The 15658-nt window shown below is 44.4% G+C and overlaps 1 protein-coding gene across 1 annotated transcript; it reads left to right on the top strand.

The window, feature by feature from the left end:
• Nucleotides 1-3886: 3886 nt before the first annotated feature.
• LOC138796663 (uncharacterized) lies at nt 3887-10727 on the top strand. Its single transcript, XM_069976290.1, has 4 exons — nt 3887-4077; nt 6121-6970; nt 8960-9140; nt 10027-10727. Exons 1-4 carry the CDS (start codon nt 4038-4040, stop codon nt 10237-10239), a joined length of 1284 nt encoding a protein of 427 aa, XP_069832391.1. The 5' UTR covers nt 3887-4037; the 3' UTR covers nt 10240-10727.
• Nucleotides 10728-15658: the final 4931 nt, after the last annotated feature.

Below are 15658 nucleotides of genomic sequence, written 5' to 3'. Positions count from 1 at the left end.
GCCATCATCAGCCTCACCATCCTGCTGCTGTGTCTGCTTCTAACCTTCCTGCTCAGCCTGAAGTCTGAGACTTTGCCTTTGTCTCAGGAGATGGGGGAAGAATATCCGCCGCTAGATAGCCATCCCTCCCTCATGTCTGTTTCTCACCACTAAGTACAGGAGGAGAAAGAGGAGCAGACTGCTGCCGCGACTGAAGAGGGTACCAATGCTCAATCCTTAGCTGTTGAGCGTGTATGGCCTGAAGGAGGAATTGGTGGTGGAGGAGGAGGAGAAAATTGAGAGTCAGCCCATTGAGGAGAGAAAAGTTCTTGTGTGTTGGGACCCTGGCGCACATGGCTAACTTTATGTTAGGCTGTCTTCCTTGTGACTCTCGGGTTAAAGCTTTTTTTTTTACAACACTGATTACTGGGTGTTCACCCTCCTGGACCCTCGGAACAAGTAGAACTTTTTCACTTTTATTTCTGCTGAGGAACGCAGTATGAGAGTTAATCAATATCAACAGGCCCTGGTGCAGAAGCTGAAAATTTACTTCCCATCTGACACCACTAGCGCCAGAGGACGTAGTTCTGTGGGCCAAAAAGCGGGGGAGAGGAGGGGTGGAGCAGGCAGCTTGGGAACACTCTCCAAGGCCTTTGACAGTTTCATGGCACCCCAGCAAGACTATGTCACCCATCCCCAGTCTAGACAGAGTAGGGGGGAGGCTTTGAGAAAGATGGTGAGGGAGTATCTTGCTGACCATACCAACATTCTTCCCGATCACTCTGCTACATACAAATACTGGGTTGCAAAGCTGGATACGTGGCCTGAACTGGTGTTTTACGCCTTGGAGGTGCTGGGCTGCCCTGTCGCTAGCATGTTGTCAGAGCGGGTCTTCAGTGCAGCTGTTTGCATCATCACTGATAAGCGCACCCGCCTGTCAACTGACAGTGCTGACAGGCTGATGTTTATAAAAATGAACAAAGCCTGGATTTCACCTGAATTAAACTGTCCACCCAGGGAAAGCAGCTCAACATGAAGATTCTTGGTATATCCTCTCCTCCTCCTCTTCCACCTTCAATTCTCATCCAACAGCCAATTCTTGTTCCGCCATGCTGTGTCTAGCATAAATTTTGGGAGACTCACCTGCTACCGTTTCTACCTGGGTCACTCTGTCCTCACCGCCATGCTGTGTCTGGCATAATTTTTGGGAGGCTCACCTGCTACCACTTCTACCTTGGTCACTCTGTCCTCACTGCCATGCTGCGTCTGGCATAATTTTTGGGAGGCTCACTTGCTACCTCACTTTTAATGGTTCTCTGTGTCCTCACTGCCATGCTGTGTCTGGCATAATTTTAGGAGGCTCACTTGCTACCGCTTCTACCTTGGCCACTCTGTCCTCACTGCAATGCTGTGTCAGACTAAGTTTTTGGGTGCTTCATACGCTACCTCTGTTTTAATGGTTTCGTGTTCTCACCGCCATGCTGTGTCAGACTAAGTTTTTGGGTGGTTCATCATATGCTACCTCTGTTTTAATCCTTCACTGTGTTCTCACTGCCATTCTGTGTCAGGCTAAATTTTGGGATGGTTTATATGCTACCTCTAATCCTTTTAATCCTTCACTGTGTAATCATTGCACTGCCCACAATTTGGCATAATGGTGCAATTAGGCATTCTCATAGGCATCCATACATGCTGCCGCTGCTGTTTCCTGTTCATTTCTGTGGTGTTTCCATAATTTTCTGAGGTTGACAGGTTTTTCCACAACCTTCCCTGAGCCGAGCTTGGATTCCCTGCAAAAACATATATACATCTGCATACTCTTGGCGCTGTGGGAACATTTTTAAGCCCGGCGCAAAAACTGACTTAATAAATGTCCCCCCAGGAAGAGGAGAAGGAAGAGAAGAAGGAAGAGGAGGAGGAAGAGCAGGAAGAGGAGGAAAAAAAGAAGAAAGGAGGAAGAAGAGGAGGAGGAAGAGGTGGAGGAAAAGGAGGAAAAAGAGGAATATCCTTACCTACCAAACCTTCTCCTGTGTCACTATCCTTACCTACCAAACATTCTCCTATGTCACTATCCTTACCTGCCAAACCTTCTCCTATGTCACTATCCTTACCTACCAAACCTTCTCCTATGTCACTATCCTTACCTACCAAACCTTCTCCTATGTCACTAACCTTACCTACCAAACCTTCTCCTATGTCACTATCCTTACCTACCAAACCTTCTCCTATGTCACTAACCTTACCTACCAAACCTTCTCCTATGTCACTATCCTTACCATCATTTTTACTACTACAAATGTAACTGGCCTGTAGTTACTGGGCTCTTCTCTGCTACCCTTTTTGTGGATGGGTATAAGATTGGCCATTCTAGCCAACACAGGCTAATACTATTATACAGTTGTGCTGCACTGTAACCCTGCTCTTAACCGCCGCAATCCAGACTGTCATCTGCAGCCTGGGACCGTGATAGTGGTGTCAAACATGTCAAACATGACAGCTGCTTTTAAAAGTCCTTTATAGGTCTTTCCCTGGGGTCTAACGGCTGGATCCCCCCCAAGCGATGCGATCCCTTCTGCTTAAAATTTGCAAAAAAAAAAGTTTATTCCCTTTCCACCCCCTCCTGGTGTCCTCATCCATGTCTTCAGCCGCACACTCAGACAATCAATGGGCGCAGCTCTGTCGTTCTCCGTCAGTGATTGGCTGAGAAGGCTGTCAGTCGTGTCTTGAAAGTGACAGCCCCCTCAGCCAATTACTGCCTGCGGTACTGGCTCTCAGTCAGTGATTGCCTGAGTGTGCAGCTGAAGACATAGAAGAGGACACCCAGCCCCTCCTCACTAACTCTGCTTTTGACAGCCTGACACCACACATACACATTCCCGCAGCCCCTCCTCACTCACTCTGCTTTTAACAGCCTGACACCACCCACACATACACATTCCCCCAGCCCTCCTCACTCCCTCTGCTTCTGACAGCCTGACACCACACATGCACATTCCCGCAGCCCCTCCTCACTCACTCTGCTTCTGACAGCCTGACACACACATACACATTCCCCCAGCCCTCCTCACTCACTCTGCTTCTGACAGCCTGACACACACATACACATTCCCCCAGCCCTCCTCACTCACTCTGCTTCTGACAGCCTGACACACACATACACATTCCCTCAGCCCCTCCTCACTCACTCTGCTTCTGACAGCCTGACACCACACATACACATTCCCCCAGCCCTCCTCACTCACTCTGCTTCTGACAGCCTGACACCACTCACACATACACATTCCCCCAGCCCTTCCTCACTCACTCTGCTTCTGACAGCCTGACACCACACATACACATTCCCCCATCCTGTCCTCACTCACTCTGCTTCTGACAGCCTGACACCACCCACACATACACATTCCCCCAGCCCTCCTCACTCACTCTGCTTCTGACAGCCTGACACCACACATACACATTCCCCCAGCCCTTCCTCACTCACTCTGCTTCTGACAGCCTGACACCACCCACACATACACATTCCCCCAGCCCTTCCTCACTCACTCTGCTTCTGACAGCTTGACACCACACATACACATTCCCCCAGCCCTTCCTCACTCACTCTGCTTCTGACAGCCTGACACCACTCACACATACACATTCCCCCAGCCCTTCCTCACTCACTCTGCTTCTAACAGCCTGACACCACACATACACATTCCCCCAGCCCTCCTCACTCACTCTGCTTCTGACAGCCTGACACCACACATACACATTCCCCCAGCCCTCCTCACTCACTCTGCTTCTGACAGCCTGACACCACACATACACATTCCCCCAGCCCTCCTCACTCACTCTGCTTCTGACAGCCTGACACACACATACACATTCCCCCAGCCCTCCTCACTCACTCTGCTTCTGACAGCCTGACACCACACATACACATTCCCCCAGCCCTTCCTCACTCACTCTGCTTCTGACAGCTTGACACACACACACTCTTCAAGCTCTTCCTCAGTTTTCTGCTATTTCCTTTGTTCAGACGACCAAGTGTTCTATATCGGAAAAACAAGAAAGCAATGGCACACTGTGGAGAACAGGAGAACGTCCAAAACCCTGGTAAGAACTTAATGTTTTTTTACTGTTGCTCATATAAGACATCTTAATAAGAAAAGTATCAGCACAAATATTTTTAAGACTTCTTGTAATAACTACTTAAAGCCTTACTGTATGTAACAGACTTTCACATCGCTTGTTTACATTATTGATTGGGCCCCCATCACCCCGTGGAATAGGACCATAACAATGGAGTGGGGGTGAGATTGGGCTTTGTATTAGTCAAGTTGCAGTGTCCTGGTCCACATTGCACAAGCTGCTGTAAGATTAATGTTATTTCTTATAATATGTTGAGGTACAATGTGTTCATGTGTGTGTTTCTATTTGCTGCCTATAAGCATACACTGAAGGACTTTTGTTTATGCGAGGGTTAACTAAGTTTTTCTGCTAATTCATCATGTCACACCCTGTCACATAAATGATAATCTGTAGTTCTGGTCACCATCCTTATTTCTAAACTTAAAATGTTAGTCTCAAAATAAGTCTATAAGTAAGGGTAGACTGAGGGTCAGTTCCAAGTTCTGTGTCTAGCCAGCTATTCAGTATACCAGTCCACACTATGAGAACCCATTCCTCATCTCAGTACGTATAGTCCAGGGTTAGAGAAATTGCCTTTTCTAGCTTCTGGGCCCCTAGCTTCACTGTCCTTTTCTAGGCTTCTGGTCAAAAATGGTACCGATCAGACATCACATTTAGAGATGAGCAGAACTTTCGAACTTTCAGTCCGAAAGCCGCTCACTCCATTACTATGCCTGCGATCCCGGGAACGTAGTTGCGCTCCCGGGAATCTGCGGGCAGGATCTTACAGGGAATTCAAGATACATTCCCTGGAAATCCAGGGAATGTATCTTGAATTTCCTGGAAGATCCTGTCCGCAGATTCCCGGGAGCGCAACTATGCACCCGGGATCGTAGGTATAGTAATGGAGCGAAGATGCCGTCGGACCAAAAGTCCGACGGTTCGCTCATCTCTAATCACATTGATGGCCCTGCTTCTGCAATCTGTATGTCTCTCTGGGTAAGTCCTGGCAGTTGTCCTGTGAATAAGATTTCTTCTTTTAATGGAAAGCCAAATTGTGCAGGTCATCAACAGTACAGTCAGAATTAGACTGTGTTCTCTCAAGTAGTCGTCTCCCGTAACAACCAAACTACAGTCTCCCACTAAAATTATCTCAGACACGTCTTAAGTCTATAAACATAAATGGGAAAGTTACCAGACCAGCCTATTCTCAGACTTCTAAGCTGTAAATATCTTGTGATCAAGTGACTGTCTAAATTGGATGTTTGTACAAGAACTCATCAGTTTCAGGCTATGTTTACACGCTTAATTTTGTAAACATGATCTATAGATAAAAAATATAATTATATAAAAGCACTCAGCTGAAATCCATAAAAATAAACCCCTAGTAATAGTATCATACAAGGGAGTCACTGACAATTAGGTAATGCAGGTTTTTTTCTAGAAAGATATTGTATCATTGCGTACCAATGCCAAAGCTCGGTCTTAAAGTACTGCACAATCCCCACAACTCTATCGCATATCTGATATATCCTAACAACAAGCATACATGGCCTCACTCCCCCATTACGTCTCAGTGACTCCCCTGCAAGCAGTCGCGACCTACGTTTTGTAATCTTTATCAAGGAACAAAGATTACGAAACGTACGTCAGGACTGCTTCTTAGAGAAAGCCACTATGCCTAAACCAGGGCAGACCGAAAATCCTTTCAGCAAGGTCTGATCTGGATAACTGGGTGGTCTTCTAAAATGTGAACTTTTGGGAGAATTTCATGGTATCAGAATTTTGCCAAATTTTGGCAAAACTTTGGCTTAATCGGTTACTTTGTCCTATTTATTAATATAGTGACTACAATTTCATATGGAGGAGTTTTATATTTCTTTGTCACATTAAGTCAGCTGTAATAGATAAGATGCCCACAGGGATCAGCAGAAATTGATCTTGTATACAAAAAAAACATAGTCCAGTGTCACCAACTTCATCCTACAAAATAATTTATATTTAGCATTTTATCTCTTTGCATTCTAGAGACTCTCTTACTGGCCGTCACTAAGGATGGTACCATAAAAATCGGTCTGCCACCAAGACACCTTCTAGATAACTATGAGGCACGGTCTTCAGAATTAGGGAAACTGGAAAATGTCAGCCATGTTATCTTCAGTCCAGAAGGGGAACTGTTCTGTGTCCAGGAGGGAGATCTCTACAGGGGGCCATTACCATCAAAGAAGGATGTTGATTGGTTTTCTGTTGCCAGGAGAGTTGGGAAGTGTGAATGGAATCAATTCAAGGTTCTTTTCTTTCATCCAAATGGAGAATTGTATGGTACAACCAATGATGGAGACTTCTATAAAGGTCCTCAGCCAAGCAATGAGAACGTACCCTGGATGTATGGAGAGGCCACAAAGATCGGGGCCACGGGCTGGGAGCAGTGTGAAGCCTTATTCTTTCATCCGTCTGGTCTCCTCTATGCAGTGAATAAACAAGACCAAATTATGAAAGGAAAACAACCAACATCAGAAAAATATGAGGAGTGGGTGACGTCAGCCACAATGGCTGGTGGACGTGGCTGGCTTAAGATCAGTCACTTCATATCATTCAGTCCTGATGGAGAACTGTGGGCTGTGAACAAGCTTAATGGAAGATTTTACAGAGGATCCATAGCAGATGATGGGAAATATATAGACAACTCTGAGATTATGGGATACGAATTTAATATGTTCCCATTCCTCTCCTTCACCAAAGACAGGACAATAAGAGATATTGTAAGCTTTGAGTTTCTGCCAGAACGTGGGCAAAGAGTTTCTGAGAGTCCGGAAGTGATTGAGGAAAGAATCTATGAGAATAAGGGAGGAAGCTGTACAGTAAAATACAACTTCAAGTGAGTATTACAATGTGTCTACTACAGGCCAAAAAAGAATCATCCATTCGACTATATTCAAGGTGACCCTAGTCTATAGTCCAAGTATTGAAGGGGTTGTCCGGGAGCAGAACAGATCTTACCTATTCTCCCCCTCAATACTTAATTCTTCCCTCTGAGGCATGGGCGTAGCTACCATAGAGGCAGGGTAGGCAGTTGCTATGGGGCCCGTGCAGGAGGGGGGCCCGGAGGAGAAGGTAAGAGCGTGTGTCCTTCTGCTTAACCACTTATGTATTGCAGCGTGTAAATGACCCAATGTTTACTTACATGCTGCAACACAAAAAAAGGGTTAACAAGCAGAAGACAGAGATCTTTGTTTCACTGCTCTTATGACCCTGACCTCTGTTTTCCAGCTAGCAATCAAGTAGGAAAGGAAAATGTGCATAGCTCCTTGCAGAGGTCAGGGGTTATCAGTACAGATATATACACTCACCGGCCACTTTATTAGGTACACCTGTCCAACTGCACGTTACCACTTAATTTCTAATCAGCCAATCACATGGCGGCAACTCAGTGCATTTAGGCATGTAGACATGGTCAAGACAATCTCCTGCAGTTCAAACCGAGCCTCAGTATAGGGAAGAAAGGTGATTTGAGTGCAGTCCAGTGAGCGGCAGTTCTGTGGGCGGAAATGCCTTGTTGATGCCAGAGGTCAGAGGAGAATGGGCAGACTGGTTCCAGCTGATAGAAAGGCAACAGTGACTCAAATAGCCAACCGTTACAACCAAGGTAGGCAGAAGAGCATCTCTGAACGCACAGTACCTCCAACTTTGAGGCAGATGGGCTACAGCAGCAGAAGACCACACCGGGTGCCACTCCTTTCAGCTAAGAACAGGAAACTGACGCTACAATTTGCACAAGCTCATTGAAATTGGACAGTAGAAGATTGGAAAAACGTTGCCTGGTCTGATGAGTCTCGATTTCTGCTTGAACATGACAATGAGGTCACTGTACTCAAATGGCCTCCACACTCACCAGATCCCAATCCAATAGAGCATCTTTGGGATGTGGTGGAACGGGAGATTGGCATCATGGATGTGCAGCCGACAAATCTGCGGCAACTGCGTGATGCCATCATGTCAATATGGACCAAAATCTCTGAGGAAGCTTCCAGCACCTTGTTGTATCTATGCCACCAAGAATTGAGACAGTTCTGAAGGCAAAATGGGGTCCAACCCGTTACTAGCATGGTGTACCCAATAAAGTGGCCGGTGAGTATATATATATATATATATATATATATATATATATATATATATATATATACACAGTGCTTTGTGTTGTGCTTAGGGGAGGGGGGCCCCATGAATCCTAGCTACGCCCCTGCTCTGAGGTATACTTCTGAAAAACAAGCATGTGCTGTTACCAATGTTGAGGATTAATAGCCCTTGCGCATGCACACTGCTTCGAGCAAATGTGATAATCACAACTGGCACCAGCCCTGCCTCTCATCTCCGAACATGTATCTCCAAAACAAGCAAAGGGAGGAAGGAAATGCAGGGAAGCAGAAGAGATAAGACCGGACAATCCCATACCTACATGGGAATAGAGGCATTTCTATATAACCATAGATAGATATGGACAGGATGTAACAATGGAGTCCCACTGGTGTGGTGTGAATAGATGGGTATAGTCAGAACTGTAAGCAATCTATGAGGCTGACTGTGTAATATGCTAGACAGTAAAGTAGAAACAATCCATAGTATAAAGACAATAAATTACAATAGTAAAATGCAATCGTTTTGTTCACTGGAGAAGGCTGTGGCTATAACAGTAAGAGGTGTATATATATATATATATATATATATATATATATATATATATATATATATATATATATATGTGACAAAGCCATTGCTCAGTAAGGGACTTACACTGACTTACCCATTCAGGTTCATTTGATCACTTATTTTCCTCTGTGTAATCTGGATCTGTGTATTTTTTTGTCAGAGTGGATAAAACCTTGAAGGTTTCCAGTTCCTTTATTCATGAACATGGATTTACATTTGAAGCTGGAGCTGCGGCCACATTCACAGCTGGGATCCCATTCATTGCCCAGAGCGAAAGATCTGTGAAAATAACCAAGACTGCAAGTCACAAGTGGAGCTTCATAGAAGCTAATGAAACTGAGGTAACTGAGCGTTGTCTGTGACGGGTGGGATGATCTGCCTCTCCTGCAGTGGTGGCCGATACCTCCTCATTTACAGTAGATCATTCCTCAGTATTCCTGGCCTCCTGGCTGTAAAATCAGCCCTGTACAGACACTTATTCTTCATGCAGGGAAGCTTTAGGGCTCCACACATTCAGTCAGTGCTTCTGCTTCAGGTCAGCAATTGGTCAGCTGTTTGCAAAAGTGAAACAAATACAATGTTTCGAAACTCAATGAATGAATAAGTGAGACAGGACTTCTCACTTATGACAAGTCAAAGATCAGATATCACTTCATTTTGTTATCTGAATACTGCAAGCTCGGGGCTGCCTAGCAATTGAAAAGAAAGTGAAACTCAAACTGAATACCTAACAACTGACATCTCAGAGATCAGTTATCACACATTATTTGAACAGAAGTCATGAATAAGTAGTCAGGAGTCAAAAGTCAGTTGTCAGGTGTCAATGGTAAGTAGTCAGTAATTAAAGTCAGTAGTCAAAGTCAGAAGTCAGTAGTCAAAGTCAGTATTTAAAGTCAGAAGTCAGTAGTCAAAGTCAGAAGTCAGTTATCAATACTCAGAGTCAAGTGTCACACTTGTATAAAAATGATTCTTCGCTCTGACTTCTGACTCTGCCCTAATATGGACACTGTACATTTCTGCCGCCAATCTTCTATGTTAAAATAATTCAGTAGTTTCTTTTCTATAGTTTTGCTCTATCTTACCTATTCCTCTTCTTTTCATCTTCTCTTCCTTTCTTTCTTTTTAGTTCACTCATTTACTTCTTTTTTCTTTTCTTGACGAGCAATGACTGATGAGATATTACTGGAAGGAGAATTGACCATTTCTGATCGTTGTCTCTTCATACAGGTGAAATTTTCGTCCAGTTTGGATGTGGAGGTCCGATGGGGTACGGCTGTACGAGTGGCGGCTTCAGTGGTGAAAGCAGAGCTGGTTGTGCCGTACCGCGCTAAAGTCAGGACCATCTTCGGCTTTGAGAAAGTAATCGAAGGCACATGGATTGGAGCCGCTCTGTATGATCTTTCTCTCGTTGAAGAGAATTATTCCAAGTGTCCCATATAAACCAAGCGCAGATATACGGCCTGTAGAGAAGTGTTTCATTAAGCAATGATGCACATTTACTAACACTAGACACAGATTTGACAATATATAATTATTATTTAGCTTCTGCATTTTAATAAAACAAATCTTCATACACTGCTTTAATAGTAAAAAGTATAAAAAATATCAATCAATAATGTAGCTGGGTGATGGGATTCTATGGTGCACATTTCCAGCATAGGATAAATTCTGTACTAACCTTCTAGTCATGCCATGTTGGATGAATAATTCTATTCTAGACAATATGTACAAATGGGGGTTATATATGAAAAGACCTAGGTGTGGACGAGCACAGGATGTGTATCTAATAGATAGAGTAATTCAGGATTTTCCATAGATATTTATAGCAATGCAATCACATGGTGTTATGTTTCTGTAAGGTCTGTCTCTTCATTGTAACACATTGATCTAATAATTACCTATTAGGTACAAATCTAATAAAACTTTAGCATTCACTTTTTCCTTGTGTTCTTCACTCTATTCTAGAGCAATCACATTTAGGCTAGGTTCACACTATGTAAAAACAACGTCCATATGTACAAACAACGGCCGTTATTTCTCACATTAGTGTGAACCTAGCCTCACAGTACATAACGGAAGCACAGACAGATATATGAAAGATATCTTGTTTCCCCCTTGGCCTGGTGTGATAAGTATTTAGAGTTTTCAGTCGATGATACTTTTTAATGGTTAATAGAGATGAGCCAGTAGTGAGATATTCGAAAGCTCAAAACACGATTCGAATGGACCACGATGTTTAACAATTGGATCGAATATCGAACCCCATTAAAGTCTATGGGAAAGAAATGCTTGTGACTTGGTGAAGTGGTCGAATTTAGGTTTCCAAGTCCACCATGGTAACTCAGATAATGATGCAAACACCTGCGGAATGCAACTGCAGTACCGGCCGGATGATCTTCACTGCCGCTAAATTCGGAAGCGAGCGCATCAGTGTGCGTCTGCATCTGAATCCCCCGCTGCACATAATGGAATGTGAGGCCAGAGCCGCACGCTCCATTGTGTGCAATGACAGGTTTTCTGCACAAGTCAGTTTTTTGCGGCGCCGCTAGGGATCCTGGCTGAAGTGTATACTATGTGTATACACTCCGGACAGGATTTCCTAGAAGGCATTACTACATAAGCTCCGTAGTAATTACGGCTGTTGTTGCAAATCAGCAACAACGGCCGTGATTATTTAGGTACTTACGAAGTGTGAACATAGCCTTAGGCTGGGTTCACACACAGTATTTTTGCTCAGTATTTTGGTCCTCCTATTGCAACCAAAACCAGGAGTGGATTCAAAACACAGAAAGGTTATATTTAGAGATGAGTGAACCTGGAGCATGCTGGAGTCCATCCGAACCCAGACTTTCGGCATTTGATTAGCGGTGGCTGCTGAAGTTGGATAAAGCCCTAAGGCTATGTGGAAAACATGGAAAACATGAAACATTGGCTGTATCCATGTTTTCCAGACAACCTTAGAGCTTTATCCAAGTTCAGCAGCCCCAGCTAATCAAATACCAAACGTTCGGGTTCAGATCGACTCGAACCCGAACCCGGTTCGCTCATCTCTACTGCTTATGTATTTCACAGCTGAAGTCAGAATTGGGTTATGGATTTTCTTATGCCATGTGTTTATTATTGACCAACAGAAAGTGCTGTCTTCTAACCTATCACTTTGCTTATTTCTAACAGTATACTTATATTTCTGTTTTTCTTATACATATTGTGCTTGTGCTGTGATACGTGACAATATAGTATATATATATATATATATATATATATATGGGTTTTTTTTTTGCTATGTTTGTCAGCACAGCAGACTATAGCGACTCTTTAATATTCCAACAGAAGTACGCAAATTTTGGCAGAAAATGTAGGTGTGTTCAACTTTTACGTACAGCAACAGGCGATACGTGAATATATATCCAAAAAAGGAGATAAAGAAGCTTGCACTCACCAAAAAACGCTGCGGTATAATTCCGTTTTATTCCGTCTTGATAGACATGAGTGGGGAGGGGAAGTGAAGGCAGGGGCATCCAGTGGCTACAGCCGTTTCACGTGACTAATCACGCATCTTCTGGCCTGAGGACGTCCTCAGGCCAGAAGATGCGTGATTAGTCACGTGAAACGGCTGTAGCCACTGGACGCCCCTGACTTCACTTCCCCTCCCCACTCATGTCTATCAAGATGGAATAAAACAGACTTATACCGCAGCGTTTTTTGGTGAGTGCAAGCTTCTTTATCTCCTTTTTTGGATTATCCTTGTACTTTTTCATAGCTTTCTGCACCCCTATGCTGCATACCGTAGCCCAACTATCCTCACCTTATATATCCTAGCTCGTGGGTATACATCACATGTTATTGGTGCAAACTCAGAATTTCTTCCCCAGTTGTACGTGAATATATATATTTTTGAATATTTCGCACAGCACAGCTGACTATTGTGACTGTTTAATATCCCAACAGTAGTACGCCAATTTGGGCATAAAAAGTCAGTGTTTTCAACTTTTATGTAAGCAATAGGCGATACGTGAAAATATAGTCCCCCCCCCCCCCCCCCCCCCAATATGTTGCAGCAACAACGCAGCAGAATTCTAATCTGCAAAATCTATGTCACTATATGATATGTTACAGTGCTAGGCAGGCTATGCACTATTAACCCTTTGAGGACCAAGCCCAAAATTACCCAGTGGACGACGCCAATTTTCATTTTTGCGTTTTCGTTTTTTCCTCCTCCCATTCTAAGAGCTCTAGGACTTTCAGTTTTCTATCTACAAGGCCATGTAAGGGCTTCTTGTTTTTTACAGGAATAGTTATACATTGTAATGGCGTCTTTCATTCTACCATAACATGTATGACGGAATCCCAAATATATTATTTTTGGGGGGTTCCTGTGTCTACGTAATGCACTATATGGTAAAAGCGACAAGATAACATTATTCTATATGTCAGTCCGAACACAATCATATGAAGGTTTACACAGATTTCATAATGTTTAATTTTTTTTAAATGAAATCCTTTTTTTTTGCAATTAATTATTAATAGAATGGCCCTACTGTGACACTTATAATGGTTTTAGTTTTCCACCTATGGGGCTGTATGGGGAGTCATTTTTTGCACCATGATCTCTAGTTTTTATTAAGACCATATTTGTGTAGATCGGATGTTTTGATCACTTCTTATTAATTTTTTTATATTTATAATATAAAAAAAAATCGGTAATCTAGGCACTTTTTTCCCTCTTTTCGTTTGCGCCTTTCACCGTACGGGATGGCATTTGTTATACTTTAATAGATCGGAAAATTATGCATGCTACGGTATAACATATGTTTATTTAAGGGGGGTGATTTTAAGTTTTTGGGGGGAAGGGGCTTTGGGGTATTGTAAAAAAACATTTTTACTTTTTTTTTTTTTTACACACTTTAAGTCCCCCTGGGGGACTTTTACCTACAATCATTAAATTGCATACACTGATCACTGCTATGCCATAGGCATAGCATTGGTCAGTGTAATAGGTGCTCTGCTCAATAAGCAGATCGCCGATCGGACCACACGGAGGAAGGTAAGAGACCTCCAGCGGTCCGACACAGAGATTGGGACCCCCGCAGTCACACTGCGGGGGTCCCAATCGGTAAGTGACATGGGACTGCGGCGAGCGCGGCGTTTAAGGGGTTAATGGCAGGCTGCAGCGTGGTCGCTGCAGCCTGCCATTAACGGTGAGGGCCCAGCTACTGATTGCAGTCGGCCCCCACCTGCTATGAAGCGCTTCATAACACAGGACGTACCTGTACGCCCAGGGTCGTCTGGGGACAGGCACCCAAGGCGTACCGGTATGTCCTATGTCATCTAGGGGTTAAGGAAGCAGCTATATGCTGTATTGTAGTCCTAATAAGGGCTTTTCTAGTCTCTCCTGCATACAGCTTGTAGCCAGTATATTCAGCTTGCTGTCCTGTATAGAGTTGATGTAGCCCTAAAAAGAGCTTTTGGGGGGTCCCTCCGGGCTAAAATCCGCTACAACCTAAATCTCCTTACTACACACAAACTCTTCCTGTCTAGGTCCAAGATGACTTCTGACGAACAGGAAATCTCAAGTTCTTATACCCCAGAGGTCACATGAGTAAGCCAGCCAATGAATGTAGACGCTGTTCTCGCGATGCCAGAATGCTCCTAGGGCCTGTCCCACCCCCCACCACCCGCCTGCATAGTTATTGGTCCAAAAAAGGCTCCAGGGAAGGTGGGAGGGGAATCTTATTTTCGTATTTGGTTGAATACCTATTTGATCGAGTGCTTCTCGCTCATCTCTAATGGGTAACCAAAAACTATGATGACACAATGCAAGCTGCCCAGGCTACTAGATCTCTTCATCAGTCATGGTGTAACACAGGGGTGGGGAACCTTTTCCAGGTTGAGGGCCAGTCGGGCATTAATTAAATCGATCGAGGGCCACATCCATTCGAGGGCCACATACTGTGTAGTTAGTAGCGGGGGTTTGCAGCACCTGGGGCAAGGCAAAGTATTGTTCCCCCAATGCCCCTGCTATTGTAGTTAACCCCCTGTGATGCCCCTTGTACCTGATGGGAATCCTTAGTGATGCCCTGTAGCCAGAGTTAACCTCCAGTGATGTCCCTGGTAGCTGTAGTTAACCCGATACTGATGTCCCCGGTAGCCCTGTTACCCCCCCCCCCCAGTCATGTCCCTGGTAGCCTAATTAACCCCCCAGTCATGTCCTTGGTAGCCTAGTTACCCCCCCCCAGTCATGTCCCTGGTAGCCTAGTTACCCCCCCCCCAGTCATGTCCCTGGTAGCCTAGTTACCCCTCGCCCCCCCCATCATGTCCCTGGTAGCCTAGTTAATACAACAGGGCCGGTGTTGTTACACATTAAATTGATCCTGCAAAAAGCAAACCATTATACAGTATGGCTCTGTAGACAGAACTGCAAAAGAGCTCATGAATCTCTACCCTCTCACCTACATATAACCCGCCAACTGGACATTGGACACAGAGTTAAAGCGAATGTACCATCAGGTACATTTGCTTTAAAATGACCCACGGAAAGAACGGCGACAGCTCGGGAAAGCTGGCGCCATGGTCCGTTTTTTGAACCGTGGCCCAATTCCTGTGTATGGCGCCCTTTTTACCGATCCAGGGCTGAAGCACTGGAGGTAGGCCGGCCTACCCCCAGTGGTAGGAAACCCCCACCCCTCTATGACGCTGCTCCATTGATTCTAATGAAGTTGCGTCATAGAAGGGATGGGTTTTTTTTCCGTGGGTCATATTTAAGCAAATGTACCTGATGGTACATTCACTTTAACGCTATGTTCCCACAGCGTAAATTAATGGCCGTTGTTTTCACCCGGCCAGACACGTACGCCTGAAA

The sequence above is a fragment of the Dendropsophus ebraccatus genome, chromosome 7 (genome assembly GCF_027789765.1).
Source record: "Dendropsophus ebraccatus isolate aDenEbr1 chromosome 7, aDenEbr1.pat, whole genome shotgun sequence".
NCBI classification, from domain to species: domain Eukaryota; kingdom Metazoa; phylum Chordata; class Amphibia; order Anura; family Hylidae; genus Dendropsophus; species Dendropsophus ebraccatus.
This window is presented reverse-complemented; position numbering and strand designations above follow the sequence as displayed.